Source organism: Bactrocera neohumeralis, chromosome 5, assembly GCF_024586455.1.
Source record: "Bactrocera neohumeralis isolate Rockhampton chromosome 5, APGP_CSIRO_Bneo_wtdbg2-racon-allhic-juicebox.fasta_v2, whole genome shotgun sequence".
Lineage (NCBI taxonomy): Eukaryota > Metazoa > Arthropoda > Insecta > Diptera > Tephritidae > Bactrocera > Bactrocera neohumeralis.
In genome coordinates this window covers 11,380,224-11,404,765 of record NC_065922.1, presented here as the reverse complement: position 1 = coordinate 11,404,765, position 24,542 = coordinate 11,380,224, and the positions used below count along the sequence as shown (strand labels likewise).

The 24,542-nt window shown below is 32.1% G+C and overlaps 1 protein-coding gene across 4 annotated transcripts; it reads right to left on the bottom strand.

Annotated features, from left to right (window-relative positions):
* Nucleotides 1-967: 967 nt before the first annotated feature.
* On the bottom strand, nucleotides 968-24,344 carry LOC126759054 (TPR-containing protein DDB_G0280363). 4 transcript variants are annotated; one of them, XM_050473632.1, is made up of 5 exons: nucleotides 24,245-24,344; nucleotides 6,208-8,676; nucleotides 5,251-5,503; nucleotides 4,089-5,171; nucleotides 968-2,317 (listed from the first exon to the last, which is right to left on the bottom strand). In XM_050473632.1, the coding sequence occupies exons 2-4, from the start codon at nucleotides 8,128-8,130 to the stop codon at nucleotides 4,759-4,761; spliced, it is 2,589 nt and encodes an 862-aa protein (XP_050329589.1). In that variant the 5' UTR covers nucleotides 8,131-8,676; nucleotides 24,245-24,344; the 3' UTR covers nucleotides 968-2,317; nucleotides 4,089-4,758. The 4 variants fall into 4 exon arrangements, with proteins under 4 accessions (XP_050329589.1, XP_050329591.1, XP_050329588.1 ...); XM_050473634.1 differs by lacking the exon at nucleotides 24,245-24,344 and adding an exon at nucleotides 14,663-14,762; XM_050473631.1 differs by lacking the exon at nucleotides 24,245-24,344 and adding an exon at nucleotides 8,752-8,899.
* Nucleotides 24,345-24,542: the final 198 nt, after the last annotated feature.

Here is a 24,542-nt window from a genome sequence, read left to right as displayed (position 1 = left end):
ACAGAAATTTTTTTTAGACAGTCACCATTTCGTAAAAAAAATATTTTGAAAAAAAAATTAATTTTTGAAAAAAAAACCAATTTTTGAAAAGTTTTGAAAAAAAAATGAATTTTTGAAAAAAATGATATAAAAAAAAACGAATTTTTGAAAAAAAATGAATTATTGAAAAAAATAATTTCAGAAAAAAATGGATTTTTGAAAAAATTAATTTCAGAAAAAAATGAATTTTTGAAAACAATACCTAAAACTCTAAAAAAATATCTAACCCCGTTTGGATCGTTAACTTTTAGTTTAAAACAATACCCAAGATTCCTCTAGTTCCACTGAACCGATTTAACTGGAATTTTTAGAGAGTCTGCCTTATAGACTCGAATACGTCTGTAACTAGCCTTATGCGCAAATTTCATTTTCTACTGCTGTAAAAAAAATAAAAAAAAGTGGTACGAAAATTGTTTTTTCTTTTACAGGCAGTCGCCATTTCGCGCAAAAAATATCTTTCCACTTCTCCGTAGAACCAGACATTGCGGCATTATTCGAGAATTGAATAGGTCGTGCCCACGACAGTCGGGTCTATATAACCGGAACGGATTTTTTATCGTGCCAAGGACTGACTCAAGGACGCGGCAGAATTCTGTCGCTTCAACAACAAAAACATTATTCTAGATTAATAATTTTCTTTTGCTTTCCGATTGCTAAGAATCTTTTAAAATGGTAGATCTGGTCACGTACCAAGTTTCTTAGATCCTCACTTCATCAGCTATTACTTTTTTACATTTTTAATTTTCCAGTTTTTTAATTTTTTTCTTAATTCTTGTAATGTTAATAAATAAGGAATTAAAAATTGATAGAAAACTGATTCAAAAATTACCTCAATCATGCTGCTAGACTAGAATACTCCCTTAAATAGTGCTAACTTAGTCAAAATGACCACAGCTAGATCTCAGCGTCTAACAGTGATTAAACTGCCTTCTTCGCATTAATTAATGTATTTAATTAAGTTTGCTTACTTGACAGGCAGCAATGTCATCAGCTTACTAGCATCAAGTACTAACCGTTTGCGTTTCATTTGCAGATTTTTCAAAGTTGCATAATTATGTTGAAAATTAATTTACTTACTTAACTAAAGTTTAATTTGTTTAGTGATTATGTGTGTGTGTGTGTGCTTAGTATAAATATAACAAATACAATATATGCTTTTAGTTTGTCTATTATAGTTTGTTTGTTTGTTTGTAGGTAATTGGTTTGAGTGTGACCAGATAAGTGAAGATATACTCGTTTTTTTTCTTTGAATATATATTTATATATATATAAATTAGTGTACCATCTAGAAGAACACTTAATTAATTAATTACGTTCTTACGCAAACAATATGATTGCATTTTGATTTTTTATATAAATTACGTGTCTTATTTAAATAGTTATGTTTTTGTTATTGTTAGTTATGCCTGACGGCTATTGGCTGTTAGCATAACAGTATTCACTGTCTTTGATTGCCATTCTATATGAAAGTAATAATGGTTGGTATATAAATGATATGATTAAATTAAATACATATGCTGTTATACATCATTATATACATATATATATATATATATTTACAAATATATGTATATATAAATAAAAACTTTACCTCCAAGCATTCTGTCAGTTTAATTGATGCCTCAAAATAATTGAATTAATTAATATAATTAAGAGCAACTCAAATCGATTCTAATAAATAAAATGCTTGTTATTTTACATTATTCATTCATTAAATAAATCAATAAATTTCTACTCAATGCATAAATGAACAAGTAAAAACGCAATGCACGCATGAGCTCATGCTAAATCATTAGTTAATAAAGTGTTTTTAATAAATTATGCTAGCATTTGACATTCTTCAGCGTGTGTTTAAATAAATTGTTTAATTGTTTATGCTTTTGCGGTGGTTTTTTCTTTCTTTCACTTATGAACGCACATCCACATATGTAGTATGTATGTAATAGTGCTAATAGTCCTTACAATGTTTTTTCTTTAAACTAATCTTAGCTAATCAGCGAAATCTTAAAACTAAATTTTCGGCCAAGCGTAAGTTGGCGTACGAGTACGAATGAAATTAGTATGCATACATAGTAAAACGCTACAAATATGTTTGTAAATTAACAAATATTGGTTTTTCGTGTGGTTTAGTTTTGTTCGCGGAATTCGCTCGAGCCAAGCATTTAATTTAAATGTTGCTCCGTTCTCTGCCTTCTGCCTTCAACTGTTGCAAGTTATCAATGCTGCAAACAACGACGACGTACATAACTAAGCAAAGCACACTGGAAGTTAAAAATACCTGCGGAAAGTAAAAAAATATATATTAGCATACAAACAAAGCATTTGTTAATTTAAAATTTCTTAACCCAAAATATAAATTAATAAAATTATGTTTATATATAAAATCAAGATTAAAATAAAAATAATCTAAAGTTTATAATTTTAATAAAAAAAAGTATTTTTTTTACAAATTACATTTTTAACAAACACAATTTTTTTAAAACAAAATATTAAATACTAGCAGTCGGGGTTGTAAATAACATTCTAATTATTATTTTTTAATCCCGAAAATCTTAGTAAAAATAATTTTAAAATTTCTTATCCCAAAATATAAATTAAAAAATTTATTTATATTATCCTAAATACCAGATTCAAACAAAATTATATTTTTAAAATATCTTATAACAAAATATAAATTAAAAAATTTGTTTTTTTTTTATCCCAAATACTAAATTTATATAAAAAATAATGTTGATCCAAAATTTATAATTATAATTTAAAAAAAAGATACTTTTTTACAATTTAACTTTTTTACAAACAAAGAATTTGTCTAAACAAAATATTATACACTAGCTCAGGGTTGCAAATAACATTCTAATTATTATTTTTTAATCCCGAATAAAAATAAGTCTTGAATTTCAAGTCCCAAATACCAATTTGAAAAATAAAATACCAATTTTATAACCAAAAAACGGGTTAAAAATTTAAAATTAATTTTTTACCCCAAATTGCGGATTGAAAAAACATCAATACCATGTTTATAATTAAAAATTAAAAAGAAAAGAAATTATTTAAAATTTAAGAAAATTATTTAATATTAAAAAATATATACATACATACATACATATGTACATACATATATTTAAAATTAAAAAAAAAATTAAATTAAAAAACGAAATTATTTGAAATTAAAAAATGAAATTATTTGAAATTAAAGAAAAAATAATTTTAAATTAAAAAAAGTTTTAATTAAAAAAACAAAATTATTTGAAATTAAAGAAAAAAGGAATTATTTTTTAATTTATATTTTTCGCGTTTGCGTACTTCGTGGGCTACCGTTTTGATTATCTTTTAAAAATTAAAGCTTATTTTTAATAAAATTTTGTTATTCCAATTTTTTCACAATTTTTAATCTGAGATATTTAGAATTAAAATATTAATTTTAACAAAAATTTTTTCATTTTTTTTAATTTAAATATTTTATGCCAAACTAATTCCGGTTTAGGAATCAAAAATTAAATGTTTAATTATTATTAATATATTAAAAATAAAATTTTATAATTCCGACTTTTGCAATTAAAAATTGAATTAAAATTTTTATGATAACATTTAAAAATTTAATTTTGACTCTAATTCTCATTTTGCAATTAAAAATTTGTATTTTTTATTAAAAAATTTAATTTTCCGTTTTAATATAATTTGGAATTAAAAATAAAACTATCAATTTCTAAACCCAACATCTTGGGTTCTTTCGACTAAAAATTAGATTTTCAATTTCTATTATTAAATTAAAAAAAATAGAATTTTCAATTTTAAACAAATACTAATTTTTGTAATTAAAAATAAAATTTTCAAATTTTAGGCCGAATATTTTGGTATAAAATTTATTATTTCAATTTTTAATCAAAATTGGAATTAAAAAAAAATAAAATAAATTAAAATATGTATTTAACGTAAATTTAATTTATTATCCCAAAATGCTCTGCAAATGCTTACAACAATGCTGCTTATGGTGGTGTTGCCTTATACACACATATGTACATACATAGTAGCTCATTGCCAGGGCTTACCTTATAAATAGTTGTAGTTATTTGGCTCACAATTCCCATAGTTTATCGCAGTTCGCACACTTCTCCCAACATTTGCATTGCATAATTGCTGACATTAGCGTATTGAACTCGAAACCTCAGCACCGACATTTGGAGTGCACAAATTTACAAATATCCATGTATACATGATGGTGTTGGCATTGATTATACACGCTTCTTAAAATATACGCACACATACATGTACGTGTATATGTAAATAGTTTTGCGTGCACAAAAAATAAAGAAATTATGCTTTTATTTTTTGTCTAACGCCAAACTTCATTTGTTTGATTAGAACTAAGTTGATTTGTTTTGGTTTCCGATGTGTTGAAATATTTACTTTTGTATTTCTTTTTGTAGTTTGTGTGTGTTGTCATCATTAAATCAATTAAATTGCTTTCCTGTCATTCCTTTTTTATATACTATATACATATGTTCTATATAACATTGCTGTTTTGTTTAATGCTTAAAATTCGCTCTGCATTACATATTGGCAATTTGTAATAAACTCCTTTTTTGTTCTTTTTGTTTTATATATATATCTGTATTTGTATAGAAATTTGTTGTGAAACCATAATACGTAATCAAACATGCATGAATGTGCTGTGCTCAAAATCTCCCCGTACCAAAATGCACAAATCACATTTGATATTTAAAGATCATCTTCATCGTCGGGTCCTTCAATTAAATCATCCGGATCGTACATCACAATATTATCATCGGTTTCCTTTGCTGTGGGATCGTCGATTTCTTCAGCTGCTACCAGCGAACCATCGTCACCATCAAAGTCAATATCACTGCCGATTCTTCGGCGTTTTTGTTTAAAATTATTGAGCGCGCTATTGCTTACACGTCGGCGTTGCAATGTGGGCACAGCGGTTGTGTCCGTTTCAACGACCACGTCATTGTTTAGCACCTCCTCGAGTTCCGTTACATCTACTGATGCGGCCCGGGCCTGCTTAATGCGTAACTGTTCCAGCTCTTCGGGTGAACGTTTCTTACGAAACTCATAGACCAGCGGGAATATATGTTCTATGGCAGCCTGTACATTAGCAACACTGGCAGCTATATGAATGTGAAAAAGAATATAGATCCATTAATAAATGATGTGAGTAAAGCAAATTAATTTGTTTCGGCATCTCACCAGTCACAGTTATACTGCCGGTGGAGAATATTTTCAAAGTGGCTTTGGGATAACGCAGCTTATACGTGACACCGGGATGCAACTCAGGCTCGTAACTGGCTTCTTTCTTGTATCTTTCAGAGAAATTTAAAATCTTTATAGCCCATGGCATGCTGCATGTGCCGAGCACATTTACCACGCGGAAATTTTGAAAACGCACACGGAATCCGAGCTTTTCAAGACAGCGTGAATAACGACGTGCCGCAATTTTTGCCTGGAAAATTAGATATTTTATTAGAAAAATATTTTTTGAACAACACCACTGTATTTTAATGACTTTAGTGCTACAAATTTCCTTAAAGGAACCCCCAGTACACCGTGAAGTAACTATTCCTACGAGTTTACAAAAAAAAATTCAAAAAAGACGAAGAGAATGGAATTGTTAAAAAATGTGAATTTGATTGGTCCCTTCGCATGTAAGCTATAAGGCACAGTGGTGCGATCCGAACGATTTCTTCGGTGAATGCTTTTGGATAATAATCTAAGGAAAAAGTTTTCCCATGAAGGGCTGGATTTTTATCGATCAGTTTGTATGATTGCTATATGCTATAGTGGACCGATATCGAAGATTCTGAGAGATGAGCAGCTTCTTGGGGAGAAAAGAAGATGTAGAAAATAGATATCTCAAAACCTGAGAGAGTAATGAGCAAATTGGAGATCCCAAGTATAGCCAGGTCCCTCTCCACCTAGTTTTTTCAGCAGAGTGGAGGTCTTCCTCTTCCCCCGGCGGTACTGCATTGAATACTCTCAGAGCTGGAGTTGTTAACTCGGCTATAACCGCATAAGCGGTATATACGCCAATAAAGAAGAAGAAAAGGAAGTGGTACGCATATATACAGACAGACATGGCTAAATCTTCGCAGCAGAGAGACGGATATACTATAAAGATTGAGTTATTAGAATGCTACGTAGACTCACCTGTTCCTCGGATGTGGCACCCGTGCAGGTAATTCGCCCAGATGACCATATTGACGCAGTCGTATAAGGTCGGCGCAGTTTCATAGTCACCATGCCGTTTTCACGACGATACTCCACATTGAAGCCCTTGAGTGCGATATCGCGCAAATTTAGATGGCAACGTACACTGAATGAACAGACAACATTATTTATAACGATGTCGATCTCTGGCTCTACCTCGGGTTCAGCATTTGCGGCTTCTGCTCCAGCAGTGCCTTCTGGAGTGGCTGCAGCAACTGAATTGACACTTTTGTTAGTTGCAACAGGTGTGGAGTTGTGAGGTGTGGCGGGTATGGTGCGTGAGTGTGCAACTATTTGTTTATGCTCTTGCGCTTGTCCAAGTTGCTGAGATTGAAGTTGTTGACTTTGGTTTTGATGCTTAAGTTGCTGCTGCTGCTGCTGCTGTTGTTGTTGTTGATGATTTTGTAACTGCAACTGTTGTTGCTGCTGAAGTTGTTGTTGCTGTGGAAATACAGCCGCCGTGGGTAACGCTTTGGCAGCCAATGCTGGCGTTGTGGCACTCGCCACATTTCCACTCTTATTACTATTGTTGCTGCTGTTAGGAACTAAATTTATGCCACCATTCACCATTGTCCCACTCGGTGTGTTGCGCGAGGATGCAGCCGTATTGGCCACTGTTGTTGTCTTTGTAGCAATTGTTGTCACCGAACTGCTACTGTGTACGATTGGCTTCACTAGTTGTATTTTTTGTTGTTGCAGCAATTGTTGTTGTTTAATTTGTTGTAAGGCCGTAATATTTTGTCGTTGCGGTTGTTGTTGCAACTTCACAGCTTGAATGGCAGGAGAAAGAGAATTATGATTAATTTGTGACTTATTGGCGAGCACAGCATTCGTGATGAGAGTTGATGGCGTCGCTGCAATATTTGTCGGTGGTTTATTTAAGATTTTAGCATGTTGCAAACGTTGTGTGGTGTTACCAGCAATTATAGTATTATTGGAGCGATTAATAATTATGGTACGATTGCCCGTAGCTTTGGCGGCCACAATTGTTGGCGTTGCAGCTCCAGCCGTAATACTAGATATGGGTTGTTGTTGATTGCTAAATTGCGAAAAGTAACGTGTCGTAGGCACTGTTTGTACTACGCCTGTAGTTGATGGTTGCTGAGTGTAAACAGTAGTTGTACGGTTAGTTGAAGCAGAGGATGTCCCATTACTTGCTGCTGAATGCTGTGCGGCGATTTGCTGTTGAAATTGCTGCTGAAAACTGCTGATATTGGCGTTAGTGGAGCCCATCGTAGTTGTTTGAATGGGTTGCACCGTAGGACTTGCTGTTGCCGCAACCAAGAAGTGCCCTTGTGTGGCCGTGGCACTTCCTCCACCCGTATTTGCACTGGTTATCAGGGCTAAGCCGCCACCACTAGTTGTTACAATACTACTAATAGGAAGCGTCACCATTTCGTGAGGCATTAATACTCGTGTACCGGATGCGGCAGTTGTGGTAGCAACGGTGGAGTTTATATGTTGTTGCTGCTGTTGCTGGTGTTGTTGTTGCTGCAATAACTGTTGATATTGTTGATAGTTGATTATACTACTAGCACCGGTTGCTCCATTTGTCAGAACAATAGCCTGCCCAGTGGACAGGACTAAATTACCACCCACACCACCACTGCCAAGACCGGCAATATTTGCAGCCCCACCGGCTCCGACAACGGTTGCAACCGTTGCGCCTCCCACTTGTGATGTTCCCGCACCAACACCACTTACAATACTACCAACAACTATTCCAGAGTTGCCGACGCTGTTTCCGTTATTGCCATTGCTGCTGCCGTTGCCGCCGCCATTGATAAGGGTCTTCATACAAGTAGCCTTGTTCTGTTGCAGCAACGTGGCCATACCAATGTTGCTGCTGTTAGTGATATACATTTGCCCAGTCAAACTAGTGAATAGGTTTTTCGTTTCTTCTTTTTTCTGGTGTAAGTGTACTTTTCTGTTTATCTATGATTATTGTTTCAACACGTAGAGGCTAGACTAGGTCACTTTAATGATTCCTTTTGCTCAAGTCAAATTATGTACAGTATACAGCGCTTGTTGGATTGATATGCTTGAAGGCTGAATTTCAGCTTGCTGGTCTTATCAATTTATTTATGTACATATGTCAGTGTTATTTTAATATGTCTGTAACAGTTTTCGAAACTTTATTGTTTCGTTATTCTATGCGAAATCAAAAAAGTTTGCTATGAAGTTTTTAATGTTTGCTTTGTTTACTCGCCACTTGCTCAAGTGTGTGCAACGAAAATGTTGTTGTGGCGTTTCCTGTGATTTTTCTTTTATTTTGTTTTCGAAGTGAATCTTACAGTTCAGTATAATTTGTTCCAAATATTAGAAAAATTAAGTCTTCCTTTCTTTCTCCTTTTGTTGTTGATGTCTCAAATGTTAGTATTTTCTATATTTGTTGTTCCTGTTTGCAGTCTGAAATATAAAAACACATGTATTTATAGGTTAGAAATTGAATTGTATTTAAATTAAAATTCACAAATTATTTACAATTTAACATAATTGGGATGCGATTTTAATACATCTATACTTTATAAAAATTTTAACTCTATTCCGTCGTGAATGAACATAAAAATAACACTTATACTAGCTGATAATATAGGCAAAACTGCAGCTGATCCCTAGGCTACAACAAATAAATAATAGACAGGTAAAAGGATCAAAGAAAATTCGATTTCTAAACATATGTTATCGTTGCCTTGATCCTTATTCAAGAGTTGCCATTATGCTCACTTAAATTCGTTAAGACTTTGAAAAAAAATCTATTACTTAAAACGGAACGGGCAATAATTTCATAGCATGAAAGCAGTGAAAAGCGAAGAAGAAGAAGATATTATTATCACAAAATAATTTAAATCTTAAAAGAAAAATATGCAAAAAATACAAATGTATCGATATTTTTCAATGTTCAGCCATTATTTCATCACATATCTTACTAAATATTCTTGCAATGGAAAAACAGCTGATAATCAGCCCTATTGAAAATTATATTTAACACATTTTAGCATATTTTTCAGCCTTTAACACTTTGATTTGTCAGTTTCGTAAGAAATAAAATATACAATTTAATAAACTACAAAATAAGTTTATTATCAGTGTAAATGTATAAACATAAATACATAAGTACATAAGTATGTATGTGTGTAATTTTTCTTATGAATTCAATGTATCATATCTGTTTGTTCCGCAGGCTTTCGTTCGAGAATCAGTGAGTACAAATCTACAAAATACCGCTATCTTAAACTTATAGGGCTAAATGTTGAGCAAAGCAGTAGTGAAATTTGGTATCCAGTTCGGACAAAAGGCAATATAAAGTTTTATGGGAAGCTACAGCATTTAAACTGCTTTTCATTAAATGTACATACTTTTAAATGTATGTTTTTGCACATATGTACATATGTGTGTGTGTTACGAAAAACCATTACAAAATGTGGAAATGTAGTAAAACAAAGCAAGGGAGATCGGAAGTGAACTGTCGTTGAAACAAAGAGCACGCTGCTGAGAGTGAGAGCGATACAAAACAAAACTAAGAGATAAAGAAGAGAGACTTAAACAGCTGCGAAAAGCAAAACTTTGCATGCACGTGTTTAGTGCGATTGCCTCACCGCCAAAGCGCTGTCCTCATTTCATTGTTCTCTGGAAAAATGCGCGTCATAACGACGCTGTTTAACGATCTGACAGCGTTCGACTTGCGAGAAATAAGTAATATTCAACAAAGTCACATTTATGTATGCACGTATGTATGTATATATTCATACGTTAGAATTATAAATGTAGAACTATTATTTATTTATGTATGTAAATACATATTTAGCACAACAACAACGATAAAATGTGTAAAACACATGGAAATAAAATTGTGTGGAAATCGTAAGCCGATAAATACATAAAATAATTTTACGCACACGTGTATGTACATATGTATGTATGTATATATTAATATGTAAATATAGTATGTGTACTCTTTCAAGATTACAAATACAATATATGTTCATATTTATAAGTATAAGTAATATGTATTAAATATTAGCAGCATGTGGCCTGATTTGTTCCACAACCAATTAGCAAATATCACTTATTTATTTAATTTTTTTTTCAAATCGAAAGTTTATGCACATTTAACGTACACATGTCATTTTATGCTTCGTTTAATAACTTACGTTTTATATTTTTGATTTGAAATAAATTAAAGTAACTGCGGCAAATTTGCGGACTGCGCAAAATACTTGCAACTGCCGTGTCTACTCTATTAATTGACTCCATACATACATATGTACATACATGTACATAAATAAATACATATGTTTGTGCACACATAAGTATAACTGCTATGATGCACATATTGCGTCAGCGACTGCAACCGGTCGCATGAAAAGTGTCATTGCAGCTTAGTGCTAGTCAGATGCGCCACCGATACATACAAACACATACTGACACAGACGACAACTGCGACGCCAACACTGTTCCACTTTATGTTAGCAATTTTGCCCTTGACCCAAAAATGCACATGCGTATGTACAAACATGCAAATAATTTTAGTTACAAATGTAAATATACATACATAAATACATAAGCATAAAGATCTATTTCCACGTAGAATTTAATTAGCAAAAATATATGTACATATGTATGTGTGTATGTACATATGCAGCATTGCCAAATGCATTTTGTATGAATGGATGTACATACTTATGTATGTATAAAAATTTGGATATATTTTTATGCAGGGCCGTAGAGGTAAAACCGGGGCACGTTGATGATTGTAGTGAATTGTTAGACAAAAAATTCTGGAAAAATTTGTTGCAGAGAATCGTGCCCGTCTAAGAACTCCAATATCCTCCCTCTCTCATACATACATACTTATGTACATAAGCTCTGTTGTGATCAAATTGCTGATAAATGTATCACACAACTTGCATATAGCACATACTCGAGTATACTTACTTATGCATATGTATTTTTAGAATTTAAGTAGAAATGCATAGTTCTATTTTAAGACAATCTCACTGGTAGCTTCCTCACCCGACAACAGCATTCAAGATACAAATGTACATACATATCACTAGAAAAAAGCATTTATTTGACTATGTACATACATACATATATGTATGTATGTAAACATATGCATATGTACATAGTATGTATGTATGTATGTACTTACAACAATATTATAATTCTTATTACATGCTGTGACGAAATAACTTTTTCTAATAACCACTTGACAAGCCATTAACTTTTGATGAATCAGTTTACGCTAATATTTAGCAAATGTTTTAAAACAGTTAAATGATTCAGCTAATGAGCCATAGGCCACTCATGGTTATTTTTAAATTTGGCTTCAAATTAACAAAAAGTAGATGTAAATCCAGTTAGTAGTTCATTCAAAGAGATAGGCATGGTTTGAGTGTTGGCTTCAAACCAATTAACTACTATACATATGTACATATGTAAGTCTGTGTACATAAGCATGTAAAAAAACGCCACATAGTAATTAAAACGGTAATTGGCAAGCTTAGGAATCGTCACAATAAGGGCAAGGCAATTGATAGAACAAAAAAATAAAAAGCGAGCATACGACAAAAGAGAGTATGCTCACAAAGCACACGGAAATGAGAGCATATGTACATCGTGCACTCAGCCAAAAAAAAAAACAAAAAAACACTCAAAGCTACCAAATGAGATTTTGACAATTATCAGTAGTTACATAAATACATACAAACAGTGTTATTTACGGATGAATGTAACTTGACAATTACAAAATTCGAAATTGAAAATTTTGCGTCGGCGCATAAATTTATTTAAATTACTTTATTACTTGTTCTGTAGTGGAAATGAGCGAATAATTTACATGCTATATTTATCATATATTTTGCTATATATACAATGTACATATTTATTTCAGCACGCCTTTGAATACGAAAAATGTTTCGTTTCTAATGCATTTATAGAGCGCTTTCGTCATTGTTACCATTTCAGCTGTTTTGTTCTGTGTATTTTCAATTTCGTTGCTCTCTGTTGGTGCTATTTTTAAAATTCTCAACCATCTCAATGACATTTCGCTTTGGGCAACAATGAAATGAAAATAAAATATGGTTTGATCGAAATTTTTTAAATAATTTACGTCTGTGTAAATTTGTACATAGAAAACGAGTACACTTGTTTATGAATTATCTTTCTTGCGCGTCAATCAGCGAATTAATGATCATATGTGTCCGAGACCACAGCGAGTTAGGAACAAAAGTGCGACGAAAAAATGCTCATAAAACCTCATGCTATTTTAAGAGAATTACTAAGGCACGTGTTGAAATCATTTAGTTAATGCGAAGATGTGTAAAAACACATACAACTATTTGATTTATTATTTTTATTATTATGGCAAAGAACTCAGATATTGACTTGTTTTTTATAATCGTCAAGCAATTGAGCACGCAAACGTTTATCTACAGGCAACTGCAATCTCGTTTGTCTATCAACGAGTATGCATAAGCGCATTTACCTACTGGCGAGTTAATCGCAATCTAAGCGATCCACAGCAGGTTCAAGGTTAAAAGCTGCCAAATTATTGGAAGTCATGCTTTTATTGAAAGCTTTTGTAAATAGACATGGACAGCTGTGTAAAGTCTAGATTTGAGACCTGTGCGCATAAAACGTTTATTAAGAATTTTTGTAAAATATTATAATATACAAAGTCAATGGCTCGCCGAAGTTGACGCAATAAATAAATACATACATACATTGTATATTTGTTGAAAATTATGTACTATATGTATATACAAAAGTAAATCTAGCAATGACATGTGTTTGTTTATGTGAGCGCAGAACACGTAAGAATTGAGACATTTGCAAGTAACCGAATTGATATTTTCTCAATTTTTCGAAAGAGTTCAATAACATTGTACTTGTTCTCTCGCTGTTTTATGTTCATTAGTTTATTAATTTCGAAACACGACAGCTAATTAAAGTTGCATTTTGTTGAATAGACTAATTTTGATAAGCAAATATTATTTTCAACAAAATAATCACACTAAATTGATAAATTAAAACTAGACTTAGTAATACTCGTATGTAGTCTGCACACAAGCGTGTTAGTGGCACGCGTACAACATCTAAACACATCTGAACAATTTGATATTTCAACGATCTTTGGACAATAATTTATGCCAAATTTCGTGAAGTGCCAGGTCATCTTAAATAAAAAAGATTTTCATACAAAGAGTTGAGTTTGATCGGTCAGCCATATGCTATATTTGTCCGATATCGGCAGTTCCGACAAAATAGCAGCTTTTTGGGGAGAAAAGGAACAGTGACAATTTTCAGACCGATATCTTAAAAACTGTGGCTATATCGACACGTTATTAATTGCGGCGAGAATCGAGAAGGACCCTTGCGCAGCTTCGTTGTGGATACTGAGCAGGTTAAAATCCTACTTATCCAGATTCGACCCCATACCAAATGTACATACATACATACATACTTACATATGTTCAGCATGCAACGAGTCCCCTCATGACTCTAACCACCTCTTTGTATGCCCAGCTAACTCTACACATCTGACACTCTTCTCCACATGGTCCGACCACGTCGAAACAACAAATTTCTGGCCAACCGTTGGCAGAGCTCGATGACAACTTATCTGAACCTTACCACCCCATCGGGGACTAGATTACCGGTACAACAAAAACAACACGTTAATAATTTTTTATTTTATATCAACTCCAATGTTTTCTGTTAAAAACTTCGTGGCAGACTTATTACACCCTGTTCAAAGTATAAAAATCGCTTCTATAGAATCAAAATCAGAAGGGACATGGATTTAGGTATTCGTATATTCGGACAAGGACTGTCACTATTACTACGCTCCCCTAACTACAACACAAACAAAATATCTTATTCTGAATATCAACTCATACTCTCACCAAGATGTCGAAAATCAATACAAGACATCAGTGCTAGAAATGAATACACGCAACAGCTGACTATTGTCTCGATACGACTACCGAACTTGAAGTTAACTTCCACACCGAAATCCTGCGTACTTTCTTGCACTTATCACAGCAAGAACATTTACTTATCTTAATTTTTACGTAGGACACAGCGCTGCCCAATGACTATCAAGAGGTGCATGGCCTATAAAACGAAAAATGGCGTAAAACGAAAAATAAGTATCTTAAAAAGTCAAAAGTCGTTGAACTCGTTTTTGACTTACGCACACACTTACATACATATGTATGAAGCATCCATGTGCGTATGTTTGCACTTATATATTTAATTATATGGATATAAACATGCATACATATGCACATAAGTATGTATTTATATATGTATGTACATATTTATTTATTGTTCATGCACATGCATTCAAACCAAAGCGGCAAGAAACTTAAACAGATGTCAACGCCACCTTTGTTGTCCTAGCAGACATTGCTGTAACGAAGAATCACAATTTTTTCTTTATGTACAGTAGTCTCCCGTCTTTTGCTTCAATTGCTCGGCAAAGAAATGTGGAACATTGGTTAAATACAACAAAAGTTTATAATGAAAACATTATCAGGAAACTATTAATATTTAAGTGCAATTATCCTGAAATAAGGATCTTTGATTTTGACACTTACACATATGTATGTACATAACTAAATGCATTATTTATAATTACTTAATTTCAAAAAATTAAAAAAAATAATAATAATTTTTTACAAGTACATACATAAGCATTTCAATTTATTTTAGATTCAAAAGAAATAATTTTTTGAAAATTTGTTAAGCCTGTGACTTTTTCCTCTCCTAAGACTGGAATCAAAAATTGTTTAAGCTCAATTAACCAAGGACTACTGTACATACAAACTGGAGCCTGTCTGCGCAGGATGTAGAAGCAACATATTGCCATTGAACGAGTCTACGACGGAATATGAAAGATCTCGAAGCGTGTTTATATAAAAAGTTCAAACTTAAGTGCACAAAGAATGTGTATTAGATATTCTCCAACCTAATTTAAATGAAATAATAAATGGAAGTAGCTTCGAAACTGCTACATGGCTATAAACATCTAATATATACATATACATATATGTATGTAGATATAAGTATATTTGTATGTACGAATATCTTGAAGACGCGAGTCTCACAGCGAACGACCTTGAGCAGTGTAAATGTACACACAAATTTCAAGGGGCAATGGCAAATGTTGGTATGACACATGATTTTGAGAAATATTCCATTATATGCAAACATAGATATACTCATACATATACATATGTACATATACATGCATATGTATGTACATATGGATTTGCATAAATTCTAATAATAAAGCAAATGTACCTTATGGGTCTGTATATAAAACCATGTAGAAGGCAAATTAAGCTTCTGCTTGACCAGTATTTGTTGAAGTTAATAAAATAAATTAGTGCGTATGTATGTATGTATGTATACGCTTAAAATTCATACAGCTTACAGTTTCAACACTTATCGCCAATTACAAAGTGTAAATTCTGAGCGATTTTCAAAATGTAGAGCATTAGTTTTACAAATATGCATACTTATTAGTATTTGTGTACATACATACATATGTACATACTATGTAATAAATTAGGAATATGTGAAAATGCATAATTCGAGCTAATTAACATTTGTACGGTAATTTTTAATTACTTTTTGGTTACGATATTTGTATTGTGTAAAACAGAACAAATAATTTGTATTTGTAAACTATGTATGAATGAGCGATAAGAAACAGAACTAATAATGCTCTTGAGCATAAAGTGGTTCGTTTCTACCATATGTAGATACATACACACATACATATATGCCTAACCATGATTTGATTATATAAGGCAGTGTCGATTGCTCGTAACTGAATACAAATATATTGTATATCACAAAAAAAAATCAAAATTTAAATAAGAAATCATGTTTCAGTTACCATATATGTATGTACATATAAGATTGTGTTTGGTTCAATTACCATATACTTATAAGCCAAAATCAACAATTTGTCAAAAGTATTTGCTGTTTTGTTTTGAATTGTTTTGGTTTTATGATTCAAAAATAAATTTTTCAAAGATTTCAACCAATTAGAATGTGTTTTTGAGTGATAATCGAATATGATTAGATTGTAAATAACACAAAATCATCAAAATATATACAGAAAATTTATGGAAAAAGTTAAAAACCACCAATTTTGCCTTTATGGATGCACTTCTTTCGTAAAAGAAATCACGCTCTATATCGGACACTATCTTCTATAATTGAATCATACAAGAAATTCATGTGAAAAAAAACAATTTTATTTGACATTATGGATGAAAATTTTTTTCGTAAGAGCAAGCATTAATTTTTTCTATTTTTAATTTTCATTTTCAAAATTTGAATTTTCTCAGTTACAACACTCTTCTAGTAAACAAGTAATATTAATTTTTCCTCGACTTTCTATCCTTATTTTACCCTTTAAACAACATGCGTTGACTTTACATAAATACTCTTATACTCTTGCAACATGTTGCTACAGAGTATAATAGTTTTCTTCACCTTAACGGTTGTTTATATCACCTATAAATAATCGAGTTAGATAGAGGGTTATACATATGTATGTATGTAAGTATGTACTTATATACATACATATGGTCAGGGTGATGAGGCGAGTGGAAATCCGAGTAACTGCCTGACCGTCTGTTAGCCTTCAAGCGATAAATTGAGTAAAATTAAAGATAGCTTGATGAAACTTGGTAAACGTGTTTCTTGACAAAAAAGTAAGGAGCAATTTGTTGACGGATGTAATCGGGGATGGAGAATTTTACACGCAATATGGTACGATAGGACTTTTAAGGAGCCGGGGTCAAATTTGGGACCTACTCGACCGATATCGACAAAATTTGTTACGTACTTATGTACATATAGTATCTTGGCATTTTTATTTTCAGGTGCGAAAATGCGCGAAATTGAACTACAACCACGCCTATTTCCTATAAAACACCATTTTAAATACCATCTAATTCTTTAATTTTCTAATATGCCACCCGATTACCGAAAATTGTCGAAATCGGAACACAACTATTCAAGCTCCAGATACTGAATATGTGGACGCCAGTTCCTATTGCGAGCTTTGAACCGAAAATATCCGTTAACTTTTCGAATTATTAATGAAATCTGAAAAGAATTTTTCACCGGCTTTGATCTTTGCAAGTTTCGAGAGTATAAAATGTTTGGTTGCACTCGAACTTAGCACTTCCTTACTTGTGTTTAATTTTTTAGTTGCAACACTCCCAATAGATAACCAATAATATTTTTTTACTTGTGTTTAAAACTGGTTTATATGAATATAAAACTAATACTTCTGTATAGAATACCTAAAAAACTTCGCCAAAAGGAAGTGCTAATTGGAGTTGTCATACTTCATTTTAACCGATTTTTTACGTAATGAGATCACATGTACCGAAGATACGCATTCATTGAAAGGCAGACAAAACGAAATCGCGTTTGTCAATTAACATATTTACTTTGTACGTACATACATACATATGTATGTATCTATGTATGTGAATGTGTAGTCTTTATGTTTAAATACCTAACATACATACATACATATGTACGTTCGCGTTGTGCAATAAAGCGTATACTTTTACTTTCAAGTCTTTCTTGTTTTTGCCTTCTATTTCTTTCACTGTGCGGCGGACTTCTTTCACCGCACAAAAAAAAAAGCTAACTGCTTTATGGCGGTTAAGTTTTCTATTTTCTTTTTTCAACGCCGGTCTAATCTTAATAAACTACAAATATGCATACAATTGGACATTGACTTCTTTTAGTTGCATTTTTTAAGAGCGAAACTTTTTTTAAAAAAAAACGCATAAAATTTGCAAAATCTCATTTCTTTATTTGACATTGGTTCATGACATTTACTTTTTGAAGATAATTTCATTTAAATACTTGTGTTTAAATTTGTTACTGCATGATCACTTAATTTTGGTATTGGACCGTATTTTTCAAAGATGCTGTTGGACCAATAATATTCTTTTTAATTGTGTTTATGGTTTATGGCCAGTATATAAAACTAATACTTTAACTGTATACGTCAATACCAGCAACTATTCCAAAAACATTTCTTCGCCAAAAAAAGTTGCCCGAAATTGGACTTTCCGAATGGACCACCTGCTAATTGGAGTTGTCATACTTCATTTTAAAGAACCGATTTTTTACGTAATGAGATCACATGTAAAGATACGTGTGTATTCATTGAAAGGCAGGTTTTGTTTACAAAACGAAATCGCGTTTGTCAATTAACAAAACTCATTGGACTAACTACACATGTTCCGTACTTACATATGTATTAGAAGAATAATTTTTTTTCTAAATGTGACCACATATTCTATATTAAGAAACAATGTAATATGTTTTTACTTTTATGTAAGATTTATAAATTATAACATAAAAAATACACACACTATGTACTTTTGTGCAAATATGAAAATAAATTAGTTTTAAATTAATATTTTACTGAATATTATTTTTTTTTGATTGCAACACATTTTTATGCATAAATGAAATTTAATTACTAATATGTCTTTCCATTGTTTTTGCCTGGACCTCTAATTTCTTTCAATTTCTAAGTTTTTAATCGGATTCATGGAAACTGGACTTTATAACTTTCAAAAATCAATCCTTCACAACTTTGCACAAAACTGCCCATCAGGCAGCATTTTTTGATAGCGTGAGGAAACATTTGGGTCTGTGGCAGTATATTTTATGGCTGTAAATTGGTTAACCCTGACCAGTTTCCCACACTATTATATTACCCTACCATTTTACTTTTTTCAAAGCCGGTCTAATCTTAATAAACTACAAATATGCATACAATTGGACATTCATGGGTCTCTCTTGAAACTTCTTTACTTCTTTTACTTCATATTTACACTCTTCTCTCTACTGCTCATTCTTTATTGCTGATTTTTTCACTTCTTAATTGGGGATTATGCTTGTATGTCTAGTCGTTTGTATGTATTTTGGTGTATACCCAAAGTATGCATGTGTGTATGAGTGTAGGCCAATCCGTTAAGTGCTCCAGTCAATAACGGTTTTGTTTATAAATGCCACCTAGAAATGTGGAAGGTTAAACATGCATACATATGTACATATGTATGTACATTATAAAGTGAATAATTTATTATTGAAGACACTTCAGAGTTTGGAAAACATTTGCGATAACTCAAGTTTGCTCATTTAGTCCAATTATATTGCAATCATTTAATCGACAGTGGATGATATATTATATACATACATATACATAAGTATGTACATACAAACACGAGTACGAGATAATTAGCGAGTTATTCGCTATACAATGCTTGACTGGTAGAATAACTTATAAGAAGGTTACAGTGGATCTTTAATAATTTTTTGGAAACGATATTATTTGGGGTAGTGTATAAGTTCTCAGTTGCCTGCAGATCTTTCTGTGAAGGGTTGGTTTAGAGAAAATGCAAATGGGGATGCTCAAAATCAGGATCTGTTGTTGAAATAATTTTTTTTTTAATTCTTCACACAAAGGATTTTAATTGTTGGAAATAGATACATAGTATGTAAGTACATACATATGTACATATGAACATACATATGTACATATATATGCAAACAAAGGTATAATTTAATACATACATATGTATGTATGTACAATATACAAGGCAAAGGAAGGCATAGATACTTATGTACATGTATGTAGCCTTCCTTTGCCTTTTATGCATATTTATGTACATAAGTATATATGGGATAAGGTCCTTACACAAATCCTTTTTCCTCACTTGTGGACATTTATTTGCATCCGTAAATACTGCAAGCCGATGCATATACATACGTACATATGTATGTATGCCCCGTGCACAATTTCACTCGCATAAAGACCTTTAAGAAAAGAAACCAGATGTGTTGAAGAAAAGAAGAGGGTAGCAAAAACTGAGTGCTTGTAATAGTGTGAATAAACACCTGCCCCGAACAGCTGTTTTGTACCTTTCTGACGCTGCTGCTGACGAAAAGGTGAGCACGTTAATCGTTGCAAAAAAATTATATGTACATCAAAACATACAAATATACATAAATATATGCATACATACAACGTAGGTACCCGTGTTGCTACGGCGTTATGAATTTCATTTCGGCTTCCGTCGTACAGAATCGTGTTTAAATTCAACACAAAAGATCACCACAACGGATGACCGATTGTTGTGACGTTGTTGGGTGGTGGTATATTATCGCTGTGTTAACAAAAGTATATATGTACATACATACATACATATGTACATATGTATAATCGTGGCCGTAAATTTAATGTTTGCGCTTAAAGTTTTAATACGGAAAATATAACAAGTTGCCACTGATCGTGCTCACTTTTGCCGCCATATTTACTCAGTGATTGTTCAGTTAATACATTTTGATAAATTCGAGCACAATATTGACTTAAATGTGTTAGATAATTTTCAGTTTTTCAGCACTTCCATTAATTCAAGTGTAAATGAATTATTTGGCAATGTCAAGATAATGGCATGTGCGCCTCGCACAATGCGAGCGGAAACGATTTAATGGAATTACCGTAAAATGTATCGATCAAATTTCATGCTTGATATGTAATCTTAAGAATATTTGATGCATGAATGCATTGATTTCAACATAACGAGCCTTGAGGATCACGAGGATAACATATATGTATGTATGTACATATGTATTTGTTAAAAAGAAGTAATAATGGAGCGGCTCCATTTCAAGTCTGATTTTAATGGCTGTCTTGAAATCTATGTTTGAGGTTCAATTTCAATTCAAACACTTTGTATTTACAAAAATTATATGATTTCTAATTGTTTGAGACAAGTAAAAAATCATATAACAAATGTATTAGCTTACATACATACATACATACAGATATACACACATAATCACTTAAATAAATTAAAGAATTATTTGTTTATTTCACTCTGCTTGTTTATATAAATCAGATGTAAAATACAACAAAAATATTTTCAAGCATTTCCAACTAAAATATTATGATATTTTGATTTATTGACGCTTTGTAAATATTTATGTTTACAAATAAGAAAAATCATGCATATATCAGTATATGGAAATAAATAAATTTATTCATACATACATATGTATATATGTATGTATATATAAAACTATATACATACATATGTACATACTTACACAAGCAGTTTTTTTTCTACTTGAGGAAGTTGAACAGCTGATTGGCTAAGAAAGTAAAGACAGTGTGGGCGAACAGAATGGAAAATGGAACATTTTTAACAAGCATTTTAAAATAACAACAATTTTCGAGATTATTGTATAAATTATATTGATTCTCCACCAAAAGCTCTACATTTCTCTAAGCTTGGCAAACACGTGCGTCTGTGAACCACGTGATAGCGATAATATCTTCTTTGTAAAAAAACATGTTTTAACTGTTTATACATACATATGTATGTATGTACGGTGAATAAATTAAAACATATCTACCATACTTACATACATATACAAATACCCAAAAAGTTCGAATATCCGAATTTAGTTTAAAATATTTACAATTCATCGTTAGCGATAATGTTTCTAAATTTAATCTAGAAGAACAATTTGTTTCCCATTACAAAATCTAATAAAAATATTAATTATACATTTCTTATCTTGTATTTGATTTAAAAAATGCACACGCCCTCATAAACAATAAAATCGGTATGTGAACGACTTCCTTTTGTAGATAATTGCATCACTAGGTTGAATTGAAAATATCTCTCTTACGCTCTTCAGCGCACATTCTCATATGAAGAGAGAGCGGAGAAAATTGCAAAGTAATGCAAAAAATGCATGCAATTATAAATACTTGTTAACTATAATTTTAATTGGCACAAACTTTAGGCTACGCTTAAGTAAGAAATTAATATATTGCATAAAATTAAATAAAAGTAGTATTGCCATACCACGAATATGTGAGCTAGCCCTACGAAAGCCAACATAGGTAAATGCAATACATACATACATACATACATACAAACACAATTTGGTATATATATCTAATGCGCTCACAACTGTGCTCTCTGCACGACAGTAATTTGTGCTCTTCAAAAGTCGATTTCGCTCTCGTCGCGACGCAAGCTTTCTAATCGAACTGATTAACCTGAAATGAAATGCTATTGTTGTCGAGTTCGTTGCCGATCCGAACCACATTTGCTAGTTCCGATTCATACTCATGGCTGAGTTTCTATTTGAACGTTACGTTTAGTCGTCTGCGGCGTGTGTACACGCAGCGAACAGAGCGCCAAAATCGTTGGAGGGGATGTACTGCGCTTATTGGTAACACCAAAACGGTGTGGTTGACGTAAAAATTCTTCTACCTTTACCGCTTCCCTCCATACCACGTTAGCTACAAGTCACTCTGTAGTCGCGTCGCGTCGCTTTAATTATTCCGTTGTATTTATGGTGGAAGTGTGCGAATGTACGAATGTTCCTTCTGCTATTCGTAAGATACATATGTACATATTTTTGTTGTTTTTGTTATTCATCTTTATTTCGGCCTTTGTATATTTACAACATACTGATTGTACGGCAAGAGCACGAAATAAGACATCACAAATATGCGCAGGGGACTTGAATTATGTATGTGTGTATGTAGATATGTTTGTCTGCAGTTAATTTTAGAAAAATTAAGGAGAATGATTTGTACTGCGATAACACCAATCAGTGTCAATATACACAAGTTTGAAGCCACAGAATTTTACAGTTGAATAAATATTTCCGAAAAATCGGAATCGGTCAACCGATGATAAGACAATGCTTTTGTTTAAGCTGTCTATACAAGTCCATTGAAACATCAGAGGTAGTACATGTGTACCCAGAAGTTAATAGTATTCGTAATTTAGCTGTCTAAACAGTAATCGACTTGTGGAATGTAATGATTGTTCTTCCTCGGAAATAAAGAAAGCAACAAGAAGAGAGTATTGAAATGGTTGTTCTTATTTTGGCACAGACATCATTTTAATTATTCAATATCATTTTCATACACAATTGTATTTGCATATGAATTTATAAATTCAAAGCTATATGACGAAATCGTCTCTCGTAAATAGCCTTAAATATAAAATACTCTCACATTTTTTCGTGAAAAATCCATCGTCATATTTTTGACTTCATCCATGTGCATGTGCATATGCATATGGTTGTGTGTACATTTGCTCTCTCATGTGCTTAAACTCATTTTCTCAAAAGTATGCATGCCAATAAACAGTTAGTGAAAGCGACAAAGCAACAAATTATCGGATAAGCGACAAACTACTTGCGCAGGGAGAGCACCTGGAGACTACAAGTACAAAGGTATGGTTGGAAAATATACACACACATCTGTAAAACTGTTTCAAAATCGTTAATAGAATATACGAAAATTACTCTTTGGTCATTCATATTCCGGCTGTAATGGGCAAAAGCGACACAATTTACTACAATTTCATTTTCATTCAGTCTGTGAGCGAGTTCTGGTGAGAATCGTCCGAAACGACGAGAAGCAAAATAAATGTCTTCCTTTTTTGTGCATCTCCCAATTCGTTTATTTTGCGTATTTACTATATGAATATTCTCTAAATGTCGGATTGATAAAACTGTTGTCCCATTTCCGTTTCTTTTTTTTCTTGCTTTTAAAGTATTTGTTTGTATGTACTATGTATGTTGCCTATTGCTAAATGTTAAATAAAAGAATGCAATTTACATTTATTTTTTCTGCAATTTTTTGCCTTCAGTAGCAAAACGCAACAAAGAATTTTATTCAGCAACTTTTCCGATTTTTTCTGCAGTGAATCATCGAGCAATCAACTTATTCGCTAGGTTATACAGAGACAATAAATCAACTCAAAGCTACGCATACGATATTAATTTACATGTGTATGTATGTATAAAACAATTTACGATAGGTAATTTACTTAAATTCAAAATAAGTAGTTATTTGTAAAAATGAGATTCACTTCACCTCTTTTTAAATCTTTTATTTAACAAATTATTGGTAAGGTTGCATGTATTCGCTTGGTCATCGCTTTCAGCTTTCCCTGTGGTTGTTGCGCTGCCACAATGAAACGTTGGGTGTGGGACTATTCGATGAATTATATGCCAGACTCCAACGATACACACCTTTTTGCTATTTTTCTTTTTATATTGTTACATTTCCCAGTTCCATGGAAAATCCATAATAAATATTTTCAAACAACACCTTACTAAACGATAACAAATAACCGTACTTTTTTTTTAAACATTAGCGATTTATATGTAGT

Coding starts and splice junctions, on each gene's coding strand:
- LOC126759054 (XM_050473632.1), bottom strand. CDS start 8,130: ATGTATATCACTAACAGCAGCAACATTGGTATGGCCACGTTGCTGCAA. Junction 5,504..6,207: donor GTGCCACATCCGAGGAACAG/GTGAGTCTACGT, acceptor CTAATTTTCCAG/GCAAAAATTGCGGCACGTCG. Junction 5,172..5,250: donor CGGCAGTATAACTGTGACTG/GTGAGATGCCGA, acceptor ACATTCATATAG/CTGCCAGTGTTGCTAATGTA.